The sequence below is a fragment of the Coturnix japonica genome, chromosome 2 (genome assembly GCF_054131305.1).
Source record: "Coturnix japonica strain WE chromosome 2, WE-NBRP24, whole genome shotgun sequence".
Lineage (NCBI taxonomy): Eukaryota > Metazoa > Chordata > Aves > Galliformes > Phasianidae > Coturnix > Coturnix japonica.
Window position 1 is genome coordinate 98,661,299 of NC_140664.1, and position 20,719 is coordinate 98,682,017.

Sequence of the window (20,719 nt, forward strand, 5' to 3'; positions counted from 1 at the left end):
GCAGGTCTCTGAGATCTTGTTGGCTCAGCCATTCATCCTAGCTTAACCTCTAATGCCAAGCACAGAGGTTTCTCAATTGTGCTTCGCTCAGAGGGACACTTGGCCAAATCCTCAGCAGCTGAGAACCTGTGATGAGGACCAAAGCATTATAAGCATGCAATAAATAAACGTTAGTTGAACCATTCAGTACTTTAAAGTTCCGGATGCTAGGTGGGCTGAATTTGAGAGGGTTGTTGTTTAAATGACAGCAAGTGGACTGGTAAGCCACTCCTGGGAGGCAAAATATCTCTATCCCGTTTAGTCAGCGTGTAGAATTTCGACCTTGAATGTGGTCAGTTTTCAAATGCCAGCTTGGTTTTATGGCAGAGCCACTGGTTTATGACACAACATCCAGTTCCTGTGTCGCGTGCAGCACTAGAGGGCAGAGCTAACAGTTAATGAGAAATTAAGGATGCCTTAAGGTCCAGGGAACGTACCTTATAATGCAGTTAAATAAACTTCTTGGAAACAGCTGGAGAACTGGGCTGAGACACAAAAGCCGAAATATGAGGTGACTGGTAAAATAAATGGTAGATTAATTGCTACTCTGGAAGCAGGATAAATACTGCAGTCGTGGCCTTGCATATCCCCCAGGCTCTGTTTGAGAGCCTTCACGGCTCTGAGACACGCTGTTCCCAGCTTTTCATGGACTCACTTTGTGCACATTTACCGTCCTGTGTTTGCGAATGGGAGGACTACTCACGACACTCTGCAAAGTGAAGCTGAGGTGCTGGAACTCAGCTCTGCTGTAGGAAGCAATGTCCTGGTAGGTGCCACACACTAGGGAAAGTGCCTGGAGAAGCCTCATCCTTCAAATTTGTTAGGGAAAGCCTCTTCCTGCATGCTGTATTCCAGGGGCTCGCTGCGGTGGGGCTCTCAAGCACTCAAGATGGGAGTGGGTGGAGGTGTGTGGGGATCTGTGCTGAATGTTGCACAGACTCAAGATATTGTTAGAAGAAACGGGAAAGCAAACAAGTGGGCCCTGAAGAGATTTCTGCCAGTTGGGTTAGTGGAGGAAGGGCAGATATATGAACACTTTAGGGTTAGTCATGGGGCTTGCAGGCTTGCAAATATGCTTTGAGGAAAAAGGAAGATGTCTGGGCATCTGCAGAGCATTTCAGTAGCTTGACCAAGCACTGGTGCAGGTTGCCCAGAGGGGTTGTGGAGTCTTGGAGATCTTCAAAAGCCATCTGGACATGGTGAATGTTGGAGGATGTGGGAAGAGAAATGGGAGTGGTTCACCTGCAAACAGGCGAGGGATATCCAGGTGAAATATTAGATTCTGCCTTTACTCAGACTTTTACAGATGTCCAGTGAGACCCAGGAGAAACCACTTGGCTAAATTTCAGTACCTTTTGCACTGCTACATACCTTTCACCCATTAAACTGCTGCAAGGTTTTAGGAAAAAAAAAAAAAAAAAAAAAAAAGAGAGAGAGAGAGAAGAAAGTAAAAACTGAAGTAAAAATTCCAGCCTCCTGCTCCCCACTCTCAGCCAAATAATGCCAACCAGGAACACTCAGACATTTACCTCTATTTGTCGAGAGAAAAATGAAGCTCATTTTGTGTATCACTAATATTGCGGCTGCTGCTTTATGGCCAGATATCTGTGTTGTTTTTTTCTTGAGACTGCTCAGTCTTCAAGAAATGAAGTGTGATTTTTACAGTTTGCATGGCAGTGATTTATATGGGGGTCATGGCCTGTCGCATGACAACACCTGACCCCACATAACATGATGTAAGTGTAAGAATTGCAGTCTTTCTCAGGGTCAGCAGAACCATCACACAGGTCCCAGTGTTCAACACACCACCCACAAAGTGGGACATATATCTTTTTCCTCCTTTTTATTTTCTTTTTTTTTTTTTTTTTTTTTTGTCAGCTCCCTGAATTACTTTCAGGTAGTTCTGCACATTTCTACTTTTTCATTTAATTAGGTGCAAACACTCTGTATAAATAAAATAAAAAGTTCCCTGCAGCTAGCAGACTGTTGCAGACTGCCAGACACTGAAAAATGTTTGTCTCCATTACTGTTGCTCAATAATTCAGGTTTTATAAACAAAGAAATCTTTCTCTCCTTTTTATTTTTCCTATTTTTTTCTTCCCTTTTCCAGTCAGCTTTTGGGGTTAAAATCATGGATACAGCTGTAGAATAAGTTTGGATTCCCATATACACTCTGTGTATTATCAATGAATAGAATAGATGTACAGTACTGCCAGTGATTCCTGACTGCCTTTCAGTTGCACGGACTCCATGTCCTTTAGAACACGTCACTGCAATACTTGTATGTAAATGCCATATTGCCCGTGAGGTATTTCAGATCCCTTTTCATGGCGTTTGGCAAGCTGAGCCAGAATTCTGTATGTCCCATTTCTAGTGCAGCTGAAGTCGTAAACTTTAAGAAGCGGACATCTCCCATGATAATGACATAACACTACAAAGATATCTATAAAGGAATTTGATGGTTTGCTAAGAGCGTGTCAGAATGGTGTGTATAGCTGATGAGCTCCGCTTGTATGGGAAGAGACAAAATCTGAAGGTGTTGTATAAATTGCAGGTTGACATCTTAGTGAACTGCAGTACCCAAATCCTCTTGATTTGCACAGTTATTTCTACTTTAGAGAGTGCAGTCTTCTACAAGACTGCCGTGTAAGGAATTAACTCCTTCATTACATCGACATACATCAACCAGTATCTGAAACTATGGCTATGGTAGCTTTTACCTTGGCAAGGATGCCACAAATAGTAGTGGAGTTATTTATCAGTGCCATTATTTCATGCGTGCTGTGCAGCTGAGTGTAGGACATAAAGCAAAATATACTCCTCAGTAATTTCTCTATGTACGTCCTTGCAAATTCATCTGGGGACAATGCTTCAGCTGTTCCAAATGGAATGATAACTTTTAACAATCATATTTGTCTGAGCAATTTAATTGCCACCTCACTTGCTCTTGTATTAATTAGTTCTCTTTCTTAAAAAATAAAAATAAAAATAAGATGGTAAATAAACCTTAAGTCTATAATGCATTTAAATTTAGCTCTTCAGACTAAATTATGCAGACTGTCAACATCTGAAGTTTATTGGTTAATGCAAAGAATCAAGTTAAACTGAATCTCCTGCTTCAACAAAGATTAGAGGTATCTTTTTCGGTACAGACACATTTTTTCTCTATTGTGCTTTATTGTGATATGAAAGGTGACCTTTCCTTTGACTTTCCAGCATTCTTCAAAGGCCAGATTCACTGCCAGTTGCAATTCTTGAACAATTCCGCCAACATCTACCCAGCTTGGCTGGAAGCAGCAGATGTTTCTGAGGGTGTCTGTTTGCTCAAGGCCTTAGGATCTTGCACCTTTATCTTGCAAAGACTTAAGATCATGTGTAATAATTTGCAGATTTGTGACTTTCACACCCACAATGTCTATATTATATAAGACTTTCAGGGTAGAAAGTAGATATTCCCAGTAGTAGATATGGAAAGGCCTAATATAATGATATGGGCTTTATTGTAGATACGTATTTTCAAATGTCTTTGATCACCTAAATATCTTCTAGGTGGTTTTCTGGTGCTGAGAATCCACTCTTAACTTGAATGACATATTTCACATGGAAATGTATGTTGATGCTCTCCAGTTACGAGATGCCTGAAGTGTTATTGTGTGGTTTACAGCACATGAGTGCTTTGTGTGCATTGCATTTGCGTGTGTACTTATAAATACTTATGGCACTGTGCCTTCACATGTTTTACTCCCTATGTAAAAGCCTGTACACAGTGAAACAGTGTTTTATAAAATATCACTGTTGGCACATTCACTACTCCCAAGACAGGCATGATCTATGAACTGTGTAAAGTTACACATACAATTAATCTTTTGTAATGAAACACAAAACATTGTACATTATACACTGAGTTGTTGGACCAGTGTGTTACTGTAGCACTGTGAATGCAAGCAGTCCTGAGCAAACATTTATATCTGTACCTATCCATCATAAGATCCAGACCTCATTTTGAGTTTTTGGTACAAAGAAGTTCAGCGTATAAATGCAGGATTTTAACCTGATTAATGTTGATTTCAATGCAAAGCAATGTGCACATCATTTCAGGACCAAACCTGATCTGTTCAGTTTTATATAAATCTTCCAAAATGCACTAGGAAGAAGGGTTTTTTTCCTATTGAAATATTAGATTTGAAGGACAACTGGTTTGAGTGATGCACTTTATTACTTCCAGGAGTTTGTAATTGGCAAGCATCCCTCTCTTTCCAAGCTTACATTCTTAATTTACAGCTGAGATGGGATGAGAGGAAGAAGCCAGTTCACTCTACCAACTGTTCATGCCTTCAGTAAGGAACATATCCTGTGGTCTGTTGTAATTCTTTGAAATCAGTGACATGTTCTGCTTGAGAATACAAGCTGAGATTTTCCAAGACAGGAGCCAGAGTGGCAACATGCCTTTACATATATCAACAGGAGAAAATGATCCAATTATAGCAAAATAAATCAAGCAGACCTTTGGAATTTTAGATGGAAATCTAGAAGATACTGCCCTTTCCCACAAATGCTTTGGCCAATCCCTTGGGGACAGCAAAGGGCAAATAAAGTTGTCAGCCTGATGACAAATGTCAAAGAAACATGGAGCTTCTGCTGTGGTCCTGTCAAGCCTCGGTTCATGTCTGTGTGTCTGTGTGTCTTGCTGTAACTTCTTACTCAGTTTCATGAAACATCTTTGCTATCTCACTGAAAGTATAAAGATCCAACATCTTCTTTCTTATTTTTGTGCCCACTGATGTCAAACTACTGGAATATCAGAGTTAAAAATGCATCCTATGCCATTAGCAAAGTCACAAGTAAAAGAAACAGCAAAAGTTCAAAGAATGCTACAATTTTCTATTTCCTTTTCTGTCATGTTAATTTGTGCAGTACATAGCATACAATTTCCATTGGCACAAGATGCAGTTATGTAGTTACAGTGTACTGACTGTTAAAGATATAGTGAGCATGAAGCTGCCCTTCTAATTCTGGTGGTGTTCCTTACAAGTCCTTGATTGACAAGACAATGTAAAGAAACCTTCTGCCATCTGTGTTCTTTGGATAAACAGAAAATTCAAGGATACCTGTCCAAAACCTTACAGAACATATATTCGCATTGTGTATATGTGTAGTCACAGAATCAAAGAATCACAGCATTATTGGGGTTGGAAGGGACCTCAAGAGATCAGAGAGTCCAACTCCCTGCCAAAGCAGGTTCCCTATTGGAGGTCGCACAGGTAGGCGTCCAGGTGGGTTCTGAATATCTCCAGAGAAGGAGACTCCGCAGCATCTCTGGGCAGCCTGTTCCAGTGCTCTGTCACCCTCACCGTAAAGAAGATCTTCTGCATATTTGTGCAGAACTTCCTATGGAAAGAGTCTAAGATTCCTTAAAAAGTCACCTGAATCAGAACATTACCCAGATTCATCAAACATGGGTATTTTTAAAGCTTCCAGTACCATAGCATTATTGCTTGCTTATCATACAGGGAAGTTCCTAAGCTTGAATCGTATCAACCAGACTTAAAATAGCATTTGGCAGGTCGTCATGCTCAGAAGATGTCTATCTCTATCAGCACTTTGCCCTTTCTGCCACCAGGGCCACGGTTGTAGGTGGGTTGGGTTCCTGCTCCTGCTGTTGGTGGCTTGGAGTTTCCAGCAAACTGAACATTTTTGCCCAGCTTTGAATTTCTAAGGGAAAAAAATTTAAGAAGCTGAAATAAAAGCAAAATAGGATGGGAATATGAAAACAACATTTCTCAGCTCTGCTCAGTTCCAACAGCAACACAAAACTATTCCGTTTATATATTTAGTGAAATAAATCCTGGCATCGCCACTCGTATATTTCCTCTTATTGTGGGTTATATATTTCTTTTTTTTTAGTTTTGTTTGGACAAATTTAGGACGAGTGGGAATAAGGGACAGATGTCACTGCTGTAAGTGTTGACAGCAACTGGAAACTCCAACTACCTCCATCCCCAAGGAGCACCAGCCCGTTCCTCTGGGTTAGGGGGACTGATGAAGAGATGAAAGGCAGCGTTTTGAAGCAGACTCCCACTTTGACCTGTGGTTCCTTCTGCCCTTCCAGAACCCCTGATCTGGAGCAGCAGGACTAGAAGTCCCCATCCTCAGCAAAGCTCTGCTGTCATGGTGTGGTGCCATTTGCCACCTCTCCTTAGCTCTCACCTGCAGACAGTCATTCTTGCTGTGGCGGATGCTGACCTGCAACCCTAAGCAACACGCTGGCTGCTTTCACCCTGCAGAGAGAAAGCGCTCCCCACTCCCCATCCCATTCCTGTGGGATGCACAGCTCCATCCACAAACTCACCCCTTCCCAGCGCCAGCTATGCAGCTGCCCTTCTCCCCTCAGCCAGTGATTTTTCCTGCTGGTTCCTTGTCTCGTCCCCCCTTTCCCTCCCTCCCGGTGTCTGCGTTTCTTGCACCGCTCTCTGTTTACTGACAGGGCAATGTGACTTTTCGCACCGGCTCTCGCTGCTCGCTGCCCTGCCGACTGGGCTGGGCAAAGCCTCTCCCGAGCCCCAGCTGGCCGGACATCTCCCCCCCCACCTCCCCTCCCCTTCACACTCGCCAAGCGACAGATTCCACTCTCCCTCCCTCTCCCTTTCTTTTTCCATCCCTCCCACCTTCAGCACAGACCCAAGACGCAGGATCCCGCCGAGAGAAAGCGGCTCCTTGAAACCATCACCGCAGCCCGTGCTGCTAAGGAGGGAGAGGAAAACCTCCACGCCACCTCCTGCAGCGGGGGGCTTCGCAGAGGGGCGATGGCTTTGGGCTCCCAGAGATCATCTCTTACCTTTGCCCGGGGTGTGGGACCCGTCTTCTTCATCCTTCAAATCATCTCCGTTCGGGCTGATGGTGAGTCTCCACTCCACTCGGGCTGGGTTGCTGGGGCTGGAAAGAGAGCTCTGTGTTGAAATGTATTATTGAAATATACAACAGCAACAACAACAAAAATACAACACTAAACCAACCTTTATTTTTTAATAAAAAACTTAAATACATGCCCCAGCCTGGGTTAGGAAACGTGTGATTCAGAGCTTTCCGAGAATCTACAAATATCCTGGGGTGAAGCAAGGAAAGGAAATAAGATCCCAGAAGGCTCAGATTGTTTTATTACAACAAAACGACAGGATAGTGACCTTTTCCAGGGGAAGTAGGATAACAGAACAAAGCCAGAACACAAATCAGAAGCAGCAGCACTCTATGTTTTGTTTTGTTTTGTTTTTACTTCTAATTGAAATTACCATCTTTTTTTTTTTTGAACGACTTCCACATCTGCCCAGCTCAGATGTCACCAAACATCGGCTTACATGGGCAGGTACTGAGGAAGGGGAGACAAGAAGCTGAAGGCTTCTGCTCACAGTGTTTTCGGTTCGGTACCGCATGCTCAGGATAGCAGCTGACCCTCCTGCACGTGGGCTTCACCTGCTCTGCACTGCTGAGGGGTTCGATCAGAGCACAACCTGGGCTGAATCACCATCGGCTGCTTACTCTGCAACATACTCACTGACGGTAATCCTGAATGGCAGCATCCCTTGCAAACAGCCCATTCCCCTTTGAATATAATTAAGTCCCCTGATGATGGCCAACTTGCTTTGGTGATAACATTATTAATTTTTAAAACAACCATTTCTTTTCCTGGGAAGGCAGTGCTGAATGGCCGTGTTTTTGGATTTGTTTTTTTTTTTTTTTTTTTCTTTTCATTTTGCAGCTGCAATAGACTTATGCCTGATCTCAGGATATATATATATATGCATATATATTCAGTACAGTAATCCTTTACCATTGATGTTTGCTGCATTATGCCGGAGAACAGTTCCTTAATATTATAGGGCAATAAAAACCTCTTCTTGTTCTCAGAACATTTTTCCTCCTCGGCTGAAATTTATGTCATTTGGTCGCAGACACAGAAGGGAAACTGCAGTTCTGACTTTAGGAAGTCCTCCTTCCATAGCAAAATCCCTCTCAAATGAGGAAAAAATGTATCGCTATGGATAAAGTCTCTCCACATAACTTGCAAAAGGTATCAGGATGGGAATAATTAATTTGCCTTTCTTTTCAGGAACACCTCCCTGTTTGTTTTGTTTCTGTAGAAATAAAGGCATCTTTTTGCTTTCTAAATAGACATCCCCTCAAAGAGAAAGGGGAAAATGCTGCAGACCATTTTGAGGCAGAGTTCATGGTAGATTTTAATTGACATCCAACAGTTTGTCAAGTCAACTTTACAAGTGGTAAAGCAATTATAAGAATTAAAGGGCAGGATACTTTATAAGTACTTTATAATTGCCAACCGTTATTACAGCACTGCTGTTCTGACTTTTATTTAACTTTTAAACGTCATTGCTGAAAACGAGTAAGTCCTCTATTAACGTGCACCTCGGCGTGTTCTCCTGCTATTATTACTGTGAGCATTTGTAACACTGTCTTGCAAACAATCTGGCTTAATACGCAGAAGAAAACATTTGATTTGAACTTAAAAATTTACTGTTACACATAGATTTACATATTTGAGAAGATCTGAGAGGACAAAACAGTAGCAATCCCCTCTTACATAGCGCATTTGAGCCTGATCCAAACAGGAAACCAGTTTCTCAGTTGGGGAAGTTATAGGTAAAAATACAACTGTGCCTCTCTCTGTTATATGCAAATGTCACTTAAGTGACGAAGGACAGTTCGGGGTGACATGTGTACGCATTGGGTACTTTCAGTTAAAAGTAACTGAATGTTTTGCAAAGTGCTGAAGGGATTTTGACTTCACCTTGTAAAAACCCAATGAAATCCAGACTGGCCCCTGTTACAGGCAACTCCTCAAAAATGCTCAGAATATATTTCCCAAAGGAAGATTTTCGCTTTATTATCTCACACACAAATAATGACTAAGAATGGGCAGGAAACGTGGAGACCATTGGGGTCTGGTGAAAGTGTAAAGCCTTGAAGCTTAATTGATCTCTTTTGACTAATATTTACTACAACGTGTATTGCTGTAGAGTGGATAGACTCCAGAAAGTCAAAGATAAATGCCTAAATAAAAGATAGCTTTGTTTCGCTTTGCAGTTTGCTTTTTCTGCAGTGGAAATATTCTTGTACATAGCTGTGGTGGTCAGGGTCGGGCAGATACGGGTCTCCTCAGGGCCTGTTCCTGCTCGGACTTACTCTGGTGTTAAATGTGCATCAGGGTAGTGCTACTACTGCCAACGCAGTTACTACAAAGTCCTATAGGGAAGAAGTCTCACACTGGTAATAATTAAGAATCTCTTCCCTAAAGGATTGCTGTTAAGTAGAAGTCAGTGGGCAGAAACAGCTATCAAGTATGTTTCAATAAATAAGAAAAAAAACGAAACAAAGTGAATAGGTATTCTGAAAAGTAAAACACACACACAAAAAAAAAATTAATAATCTGAAAAACAGAGTTAAGGAGCAGTTTTAGATCTTCAGTAAAAGTCCTGGAAAATTTTAAGAGGGAAAAATCCTACTGTGGTCTTTCTAGATGAAAAGGCTCTAAAGAAAGTCAAAGGAAAAGAAGGTACACCTCTTCTGCTCTATCTATACAGTCGTGATTGAGTAGCAGGTGTGTAAGCAATTCAGGTCCTACTTGCAAACCAGCTAATAAGTTTGTATGTTGCCAAAACAAATCCATAAGCAATTCCAAATATTTGATCCTAAAGCCTTTAGTAACATTAAAATTTAAGTTCAAACTGAGCTTAGCCGAGAAGGAACTTAAAAATGACCTCCAAATTTTTCTACATTTCTGATGATGCAACATTTTAAGCAGTTTGAATTAAATAAGACTTTGTTTATTTTATTTTCTCATAGAAATAAAACTACATTTGTGAACATTCTGGTAATTACCCAGTTCTCTCCCTGTAATTGTACAGTTTTACTGAATCCTCCACCCTTGCTATTACAATCAAGGCCATTGTTACACACAGCCATAGAAATGGAAATGAAATTTCTTTTGAAGTACAGAGTTGAACTTCTCTTCCTCCACTATCCTTTACTTCCATTTGAAGACTTTAGCATTTAAGTAAAAATAAAGAAGCATCCAAATATGCACATTGTTTACCACAGATATTTCATTAAAACTGACGAGGTTCTACCATTTGAGCTGGTAAAATGTCATCAGATCAGTACAATAGGCATGCCTTTTTAAGTACTTCATTTTATATTATTTGTCAGAGACGCTTCTGTTTGAAAGTATATTTAGTTTCTTCAAGCACGGTACAATTCCTCCAGAGGATGTGGAAGAATCTGAACTTCAGTAGGCTTTGAACAGTGTCTGTATACCTCAGAAGAACTTGTTCTGTTTGTTCATGTATTAGAATAAATTATCCAACTCTGTCTTCTGCTAATTCCGCTGGGATTCCTACAAGTAAGAAGGAATGGAGTTTGGACTCTTGTGAAGTGTCCCTTTCTGTGCTTTTCTGTATCTGATTATAGACTGCTCTTCAGTCTCTGACGTATAATAAGGTTCAGTTGTTAGAAGCTGAGTTTAGCAAAATTTGAAACTGGAAATAAGGTGGAGTGAGAGTAATGAACCATTGGAACAGTTTACTGTAAAGTGTGCTGTAAATTCTCCATTACTTGGAGTCATTGAATCATGACTGGATGCCTTTTGAAAAGACATGCTCTAGTTCAACCACGAATTTTTGGACTCCGTGTTGGAACTATATGGGGAAATCTACAGTCTAGTTATGTCGAAATTCAAACAAGGTGATAAAAATGAATCCTAGAGACCCTGAGATCTATGGTTATGTTTTCATCCATACTATACTGGAATACTCTTTAATGAAAACTGTATTCAGCTATTGCTTGTTGACAAAATACAAATATACAAAAGGACGCGATCCTTGCGTGCTGTGCCTGATGGAAATATAGCAGCCTCGTATTTAAAACAGGGTGATAGTACATCTCTTGATATTATCTTAGAGGGAAAACTGGTTTCAACTACTCTGCGCTGTCATAGTGTGTTGACCAGAGGGGTGATACCATTGGAATACTTCACAACCCATATAGTAAAACTGACTGTGTATCACTAAGTATGTCAGACAGTTGCACTGTAAGGTGCAGTGCTATAGTCTTTCTTATTTAAGGTATTTTTCTATTTTGATAGGCTTTTCCCCATTGCTGTTCTAGTATGTCTCCTACTTATTTTATCCCTCTGAGTGTCCCTCTTCAAAGTGACGCTGGGCAGAATACTGGGGATCCAAATGTTTTATTGCTGAGGTATCAGGTGAAACTCGCTTGCTACCACTTGTTAAAAAAAAAAAAAAAAAAAAAAAAGGGGCCAACAACAAAGCAAAAACATAGTGCACGTGTTAAAATCTGGGCAGATAGCCACAGAACTTCGGAGTTTTGGAGAAGATTCACAGTTTGTTCTGGTGAGATGGACAGCCATTTTTATCCCCTTCTGGCTGACCAGAATTTCCTATGAAGCAGTTCACTGTAATTTTCTCGACCCTAAAACCCATTTGCCTACATATTTTGGGTATCCCAGAAGTCTAGCAATTTCATGCTTTCTAGCAAGAAGTTAATTTACCTTAACAGTTGTGAAACACCTCTAAAAAATGTAATGCACAATGTAACTGTTAAAAAGGCTAAATGATTAACTTTATTTCTTCTAATTATTTTTTTCATGGAACTGAGTCCTTAAGGAATTTTCTTTCCAGTTTAGCCTCCTAAATAAAATACTAATGTCTGGAAAGCGGGGCTTACTGCTGCGTCAATGTTTATGAGTTTTCAGATGATATGTTGCTGTGATGATAAACTTGCCGTGTGAGTTAAGTCAGGTGATACACAAACTTGTCCTATATACCTTTGATGATGCATATCAACCCGAGCAGCCTAATTATGAAATATTGAATGGGGCAAGTTTTTAATGTAATCAAAGCCTCAGTAAATGATTATACTCAAACCCTGCTTATCTTTATAAAAGAAAGATGTTCTACAACTAAGGAACAGCAATTTAAGGTCATTCTGCTTATATTTCTCCAAGTCCATGCATTCTTCGCCATGGCTGTTCACAGCTTTGGAAACAACAAACTCCGTTATGGTTTCTCCATTATTTGGGCCATTTGCGAAGAATCCTGAGGTTTTTGTACAAAAGTGTGAAGAGGCTTTCTTTTTGCACCAGTATGTGTGAACTCCCTAATCCTAGTTATAATTCATGATATTATTTATGGTGAGAATCCAGAGACAATTTAGTCTGGTGGTAGGACACTGATTCTGGGTTGCACTCCTAGGTCAACTACTGTTGCTACCTGAGCCTGAGAAAATCACTCGCTACTGTGAGTTCCTGTTCCTTATCATCACTGCTTGACTTGCTTATTTTAATTATTCACTGTCTGTCAGGACAAATTCTCACCATGCATATCTAGAACACCCATCAAAACAAGCATCTTTATCAGGACCTATCTATTCTTGTTTGTTAGCGTAAACACAGATGGCATATTTACATGAAAGAAATTTTGCATATTTCAATGTAGAGACTGATTCTTTCATTGGTTTAAACACTGCACTAGAGGGACCAGAGAGCTGTTGGGTCAGACTTACCTTGTATCAGTGACCTATATCTAGGATTAGATTCAGATTTATCAATTTGTTGAAGTAATGTATAGGGTGGAGGTGTCTCTTTGTACAGAACCAGCTTAGATCAATCTGAAGGATCCTGGTCAATATATTGTGTGAGTGTGAAGCTAGCTACCTAATGAGCAGTCAGTATGTGCTGGTAGTTAGACTTCCTTATAACCACTGCCACTAATCTAATTTTTAAATAAGCCATAAATGTTTATAGACATTTAAAAGCTGTCTTCCTGTGCCTGCAAGCAACCTAAATTTATACTTGAAAGTTTAGAAGATATTCTGAGGGATGTTACCTTCAGAAAGAAGACACTTGTGGCAGTTTAAATGCCAACACTGTGAAAGATCTCATTGTTTATTTCTTTTTCTGGTGACATCCAGCTAATGTGTTTATTCCACAACCCAATGACTTCTCAAGCTTTATTGACAAAACCCCAACTGCCCTTTTCCCGGTTGCAGAAATCTCTAATGTTCACCCTTAACATCTTTCACGGTGTTAAATAAACTAAAATAAACTGAACTGAACATAAAAATAATTCAAGAAATTGTTATGCTGAATCTGTCCTCATGCTCATTCCAAATAAAAAAGTCTTCTATTAATAAATAAATCCCATCTGTCTTTCCAGAAAGGCATGAAAACAAAGTGGCTTTGCAGCAGCATTTAGGCACAAATTTCCACCGAATTACATCATTTTTATTCTAGAGGCTAAGTATAAATCTCTGACGTGGAAGAGTGAGTTACAATACTGGGATCTAGATGTGTTCTTATTGTACACAGTTTTATAACTGTAGTTACATTATGTTTGGTAATGAATTCCAATGTTATATCCAACAGGAGATGTTCTGACTTGACTACTTATGTGCATGTAAAAGAGTGCTGGTGCTTTCTCTTTCCACAATCTAAGCAGAGACCTATAGAAGGAAGGCAAGCTTTTTGTGTGGACTAGGAATGAACAGGGACTTAGCTACGTTTGCTTTTCTGTTGATTAACATAAGTAAAAGGGAAACTACAGTAAAAGTCTTTACAGTGTTGCTAACATTAATTCCAAGAAATAGATTGCTCATTGGTTTGAACTTAGTAAGAAGAAGAAGACTTTATTTGGTGATAATCTGAATTATTTGTATGGAATGTATATTGACTACCATGCCATGACGAGTGACTTGATCTTTCTTGGTGCTGCAGGGAAAGTGTTTGCACTTGAGTCCAAGAACAACTCTCAGGGTCTGGATTTAGCTGAAGCTGAGAAAGCTTGTGTTGACCTGAGTGCTCGCTTAGCAACTGCAGAAGAACTGAAAAGGGCTGTCCTGGACTGTTCCTTCCTTGGCTGCACCACGGGATGGCTGGCTGATGGCACTGCTGGGTAAGAACAACAGCATAAACCTTCCTGAGAAATATTAATGACTGCCGTAAAGACATTTTTCCTCTTAAACTAAATTTACTACTGAAAAACACTGGCCACAGTTCAAGCTCTATGGTATACACGTCATCCTGTCCACAGTTTCCTCTTGCTTTTTTCTACTGAGTTGTTGCAGTTTTGTTTAGTTAGGCCCATACTGGAGTGCTGGATCCCAGAGGAGCTATGGACATAATACTGAGTTATCAGCATCAGAGCTCCTATTGACTGTAGGTACATGCTCAGTTTGCTGAGATTCTCATAGAAACTGTGTTTCTGTCTCAGTTATTTACAGTTGTCTAAGTAGATGATAGGCATGTTCAAGTAAGTACACCTAGATGTGATAATGAAAACCTGTCAGGGAGCTGGGTGAGAAAGTTCACCAGAGAGCTGATGCTGTTACTGGACATGCTGAACTGTATTATTGGAGGTAGCACAGGTGACTCCAAATGGCAGTAGGCTGAGATTTGTCTCACAAACAAACAGCATTACAAGAAGTAAGGAGGAAAAGAAGCAGGGTAAATTCAGCATAGTGATGTTTCTCTTCTGCCATGAATACTGCAGAAGTCCAAATGACTTTCAATTATATTGTGTAAGTTATGATTTTGAAGGAAGCATCCTCAGGTCTGCTAGCTGTGTAACAGCAGCAGCACAGCTGTACCACCATGGTGCTCTTTCTGCATGGTGTTAAGGGCTTCCAAAACCCAAGTGACTAATTCCTTTTACCCCTACATTCTTTACAACATGCCACAGGTGAAGAGGCTTCATATTTGATAGACAAAGAGACCAAATCACAGAGATTCAGTAAAACAGAAACATAGGAGTTGAAGGTTGATATAAGTGTATGTTCCTGATGCTGAAACCATACATTGCCAGTATTGCCAGTGAGAGCATGAGAAGATTGAAGTTCTCAGTTTTCTCTCTTGAACCTTTCCTTCAGCAGGCTTATCACCCACAAACTTAGTGTAAAATGTGCATTCATTTCCTTGATACACTTTACAAAGTTCTCATGAGTTAAAGAGTAACGTCTAATGTTTTATCAGTGTTCAGTGGTGATGATGTTTTGTTTTATCAAGACATCGTTTATAGATTCTCAAACTTTGGCACATTATTGGATTTGGTGAGGGTTATCAGTTACCGTAAGCATACACTGCTGTTCGTGTACTTTCAGTAGTAAAGTGGAACTTTCAAAAGAGACAGAAAATAGCTACAATTGAAAAATATTTAAACAGCTTCAAGCACAAGAAACTTGTTCAGTTGTTCCTTTATTTTCCAGATGAAAAAGATTTTCTTTGGAAGATTTATTTTAATGTACCTCTAGACATTTAGAAAATCAAGAAATCTCTCAATATATAAGATAGTGATCTAAACCCTCAAAATTTTTCTTCCTACCCCAGTTGCTGATGTGTCGTATAAGCTGAAGAGCCAGTAGAACTGTGTCTGTCTAAGAAGTGCAAGGCAAAGTTGTTGTATGAGTCTTTTTGTATCACCTAATTGTGATGGTAATGGGAGGATGGTTGGACTAGATGATCTTGTAGGTCCTTTCCAACCTCGTGATTCTATGATTCTATGATTCTATGATTCTGTGATTCTATGTTTTCTACTGTGCCTTTCTTGTTAGAATGAGCTTGATGTAAAACTCCCCAAAGCCACTTCTTTGTCCTCTTTGAAATCCTTTAGAGTCATATTTACAAGAGAACTTGGAAGTACTAATGGGCTTGTACCACCTAGTATGCTTATTCAGTCCCTTATATTTTCTCCCTCCATTTCAGTTCATCTTCTTGTTTATTTCCTATCATTGGAAAAGATGGAAAGTCACAGGCTAGGATTATGCTATCTAGGTTATGTTCTGATGGTGAGTGGTTACGTAGATCTCATGGTAATGGAGACTTTTTATCTCTTCAATTTTCCCATACTCCATTCCTCTAGTAAATTCTGGAAACTGTTCATCAGAAAGGACATTACAGGGGCACATGAGTAGGTTGCTGCTGTGCAGCCACCATGTATGGAGATTTCTGTAGGTCTTCATCAGAGAGTAGTCCTTCGGAACTCCTGGAAGCTGAAATTCTTTATTCTCTTCTCTGGGACTATTTTACGTATGGCTGGGCAGGCACCAGAATCTGCTAGCTGCTTCACTGAAATGAGTTCTTACTTATCCCAGGAAAAGTGTAACGTCTGAAAAGACTGTACTAGTTTCACTGTTAGTTAAGGCAGCTCTGGAGGAGGAAATGTGCAGCCAAGTGCAAAGCATGCAAATGGCACGAAGATATTCAAGCTGAAGAAGCCTGTGCATAATATGAAGACTTTTTTTAGAGGGATTTAGATTAATGAATAAAATGATGACAAATGAAGTTCAATGCCAATATACTTGGGAGTGATTATGCAGTTTTATTATTATGTGATTATTTCTACCTGGAAATATTTCACACACCAATAGCATGTGAAGTGAAGTGATCTATCAGTCCAAAAAAGATAAGAGGAAATCACTGGGGACAGAACAAAGAAAAACAGTGTCAAAAAAGGCAGAACTCAGTTTCTAAATTGTCTGTGGGATGGGCTGAATATCATAAAAAATGAATACACGTATATATATATTTATACACACAGATGTAGGTCAGTGTAACGGGAGGCTTTGGAGTAATTCCTTTAGAGTTCCTGTTACACCATCTTAAAAATGTCCTAAAACAGGCTCAAAAAGAAAAAAAAAAAAAAAAGAAAGAAAAAGAAAAAGAAAAAAAGCTTAAGAGTGATTAAAGGTCTGGAAAAGCTACTGAGGGGGGACTCAATATATTTTTACTTGTCAGTTATTTGCTTTAAAAAATGTTTCTAGAGGTACCTATTCAGTGCTTTGGGCATTTCTTTAATAAATGAAAAATACCAGCAAAGATAAAGGATAAACTGTGAATATGAACACTTCAATCCATGCTCTCCTCAAATGATTTAAGAAGGAGAGGGCAAAACAGGCTTTACTGCAGATTGGGATGATTACAGAAGTAGGCAAAATTATTTCCAAAACACAGGACTCCTCACTGGGTACATCTTGTGTTATTTATCTTGATGGAGCTTCACATCTTCAACTGTGATGGCATGGCCCAGAGAAGGAAGTCACCGCCCACATTTACTAGTCCAAAACCATTTAGGTCTTTAGAAATTGGAAGTAATACCTTGGATCCCACCCAGAAACTGACTGGAATCCATTGAAGATCCCAGAGCTTTAGTCCAGCATTCTCCCATATCCTCTTGGACCATGTGCATCAGAAGGGATATGAATAAGAGGAAACATGGGAACATGATAAAAGAAGTTCCTAATTTCAGGAAGAATGCATTTTATTATTATTATTATGCTTCTCTCTTTTTTCTTTTTCTTTTTTTTTTTAATGCCTGGAAAATATCTTAATCTTTCCTCTGAGGAAAAATGGATTAGATGCTGGCAACAGAAGCAAGCACAGACAAATAATATGAGTGAAGGCATTGTGGAGCTGCAGATTTTCTGACATGCTTCAGTCCTTCTTCCACAACATAGACTTAAAACTGCATATAAGCATGTAAGGATATTTTCACCTCTTGATGAGTTTCCCAGGTTTTGCATAAGTTAATGACAGCCAGTTCATACCTGGTCGCTGTTCTTTGATATTGTGAATACTTATGATCTTACTTCTAATAAATGTACTCATCACTCTTTGCTGCCGTATCTTTATTATCATTTTTACATCTGAACCAGTGCCTATAAGCCTGTGGAATTTTCTCCTTTAATGTCTGAGGCTCATTTCTGAATCACTGTCAGTATGCTGATACTACCTGCTCTCAGCATGTTAGGGTGTCAAAAGACTAATGTCTTTCAGCAAAGAGTGGTGCCAGTGGAAGAAGATACCAGTCTGCTAGTGGAGCTGCTCACTGGAGTTCTCTAACCCACTTTTTTTCTCTGCAGTCTTAGTTATCCTAAGCAGCAGGTTTTGACAAATACAGTTTGCCTTAACTGACTTGTGATGGAAATTGCTTGAACAAACTGTTCTCTGCCAGTAAATCCAAAGACACAATAAACTCATCAGTGTTGTGGTTTGAGCAGCCTGGGACAGAACATCTTCCGCAGGCGTAAGGTTATGTTTTTGTCTTCCACTTTCAATCGCTCAGATCAACCCAATTCGGAGCTTGGGGCTGTTCACATAAGCAAGTTGCTGGCAGGTCCAGGGACATGGAAACCTTTAGGTAAGATCCACTGATGAATAGATAGGGTCTAGAGGCCAAGTGGTAAGTTCTTCCAGCAGCCCCAAAGTAAGTCATTTACAAGTCAGTCTTGAAATGTGTAACTTGTGAAGTATTACACATTGTTAGAGTGCAGGAAATGAAATGCTGTTTAGGCAGGTCTCATTTGTCAGATTAGAATGAGCCCTAATAGCTATTTATACTAAAATGACACTCTCATGACTTATTTGCATGTCAGACGAGTGAGTCAGTAGAACCAGAAAGTGATCTGCCAGAATATAAACAAAAAGTAAAAGTTGTAGAGTTGTTTGAAAACCTTTTACTGCTATCTTCTGAAAACTCAATGTCTAGCCCTGCAGCACTGGGCAGTGCAATGCGTTCTCTCAAATGTTCATTTCTGTTCTTGTTCTTGTTTTCAAATTAATGTGACACAGTTTTTTTCATGATCAGCCCTACTAAGTGTGCTCAGAATATTAGAAAGCAGCTATTGATTTTTTGCAGTTGTAAACACTGTCAGCAACTTGGATTAAGATACTCGTAGCACATTTAGTCATTTCCAGCACTTTTACAGGCCTGAGAAGTTGAAGCTGGCTTATTCTCTCTGTTGCTCCTCATTTTTCTATGAAAGAATGAATCCATGTAGCCCAAATGTAAGCTACAGTCTGAAAGCTCTGCATAGACTCTCTGTTCTATAATAGCTGTCCTGCAGGGCACTCAACCTGTTTCTTTGAATGAAATTGCCCTAGGCTGGTTCCTAGACAGTCCCTGGAGGATTTATCACAGAGGGGATAGATAACTCTGGAGTGAGTAAACACAGCCAGCTAGAATAAGCCTTACAGTGGGAGTCAGAAGACTGAGGTTCTTTTCTTGGCTTACCACAGACCAGATGTTTACTGCTAGGAAAATTACTTCATCACTGTTTTTCCTTCCTTTGTTAGCTCTTTGGGTTCTGCACTGACTCCTCTTGAATGCTTCTACAGTGTCTAACACAACAGAGCCCTTGGTGCAGATACACCAGTGGGAAATATAATAACAAGACTAAAAATCAGCATTTCACAGGGCGACCTACTCCCTTTTCTGCCTACAATGTGAGACTTGCCCAGTACCTGGCAGTAGGGTAATAACAGCATGTTTCCTGGGAAATTAAAAAGCAATATCCAACTCTAGCTCTTGCCAGTCCTCTCATCCATGTATATAGACCCTTGGATTTGTTGGCCCTATGAAATCTGTCCAGATATAATGTAAGAGGTCTGCTTGCTTATCTGCATAGGAGCAGTCCTAATAATATGTCATTTTGCCAAGCTCCCAGTTTTATTTCAAGGCTGTGCTCTACTGCCTAATGAGAATGCATGAGTTTTCTCCTACACGCCTGTATGACATGAGCCAATTAACTCTGTTCAAGAGATAATCCAGACATAGGTGACAGGATATGGTCCAATTAAAAATGCTAAGTCTGATTCTGAGACTAAGGGACCATGCACTCTGAAATGCTTTCATGACACAGACTCTAATCCCACAGTCCTCAGCTGATGTCATACTCTGCTAGAGCACACTTTTGTCTTAGCTAATGACATAAGCTTACAGTTCATTGCTAATACCAGCAAAAGTCATAATATTGAACAGAAAGGTAAGCTTGGCTATGGAGATGGAATTAAATGCAATAATATTGCATGAAGTCTAGAAGGAACTAGACTGAAACTATCAGTTCAGTTGGAAAAGGCTGAGCAGAAGAAAGTGCTTGGTGTCTTCACAGAACAGAGTATGGCAGTGAGCCTGTCATACATCTGTGACAAAGAGAAAGGCACTCCTCCTAAAAGACATTAAGCATCTCTTCGGGAGATGCAGAGCAGTACTGAAAGGCTTGAACAAGGCATGAGTGAGACAACACCTGCAACACTGCAATGTGATTCTTGACATCCAAACTCAGAAAGGATGAGTTCAGACTTGGAGATACGCTTAATCTTAGCAAATATATAAGAATGACTAATACCAAGATTTTAACTTGCCAGCTAGTTAATGGGGTTGATATTTGATTTTTCAGAAGGACTTAATCTTCACATTTCCTGCCCCCCCCCCCCCCCCCCAATCTCTCTATTATCCAGTGCCATCTGAAAGCTTCTGGTCTGAGCTCCTTTGTAAATTAACAGCATTTAGCAAATGTTTTTAAGCCTTTTGGTGACTAATTAATATCATTCGTTATGAGCACTGTGGAATGGTTCATTCATGGAGTATATACAATTGAACTGGGTAAAACCAGCTACCTAGTGACACTTGCTATGTCTTTGAGCACCCAACTAACTAGTCCAGGACAGGAAGCAGTGCAGAACTCCTCTATGTACACTGAGAATGCTCAAATTATATGTACACAGCGATATTACAGTAAAATGGCTATATAAAATCTTTCATACTAGGCTACAGTATGAAAAAATCTGCATGAATGGGCCATATTTATTTAATGAACAGAG

The 20,719-nt window shown here is 39.9% G+C and overlaps 2 protein-coding genes across 4 annotated transcripts in view; one reads left to right on the forward strand and one right to left on the reverse strand.

Moving 5' to 3' along the window:
- The window catches only part of FBXL2 (F-box and leucine rich repeat protein 2), a 70,149-nt gene extending 63,003 nt beyond the window's left edge, over nucleotides 1–7,146 (reverse strand). For both annotated transcript variants that reach the window (XM_085540478.1, XM_085540477.1), the window contains exons 1-2: nucleotides 7,053–7,146; nucleotides 6,875–6,972 (exon numbers count right to left, since the gene is read on the reverse strand). In XM_085540478.1, the coding sequence (XP_085396604.1) occupies nucleotides 6,875–6,907 (33 nt within the window). In that variant the 5' untranslated portion in view covers nucleotides 6,908–6,972; nucleotides 7,053–7,146. The remainder of the gene's footprint in view (nucleotides 1–6,874; nucleotides 6,973–7,052) is intronic.
- The window catches only part of SUSD5 (sushi domain containing 5), a 40,980-nt gene continuing 26,338 nt past the window's right edge, over nucleotides 6,078–20,719 (forward strand). The window contains exons 1-2 of one of the 2 annotated variants that reach the window (XM_085540467.1): nucleotides 6,078–6,936; nucleotides 13,841–14,018. In XM_085540467.1, coding sequence (XP_085396593.1) covers nucleotides 14,006–14,018 — 13 coding nt within the window. In that variant the 5' untranslated portion in view covers nucleotides 6,078–6,936; nucleotides 13,841–14,005. The remainder of the gene's footprint in view (nucleotides 6,937–13,840; nucleotides 14,019–20,719) is intronic. The other variant, XM_015854159.3, reaches the window with a different exon arrangement.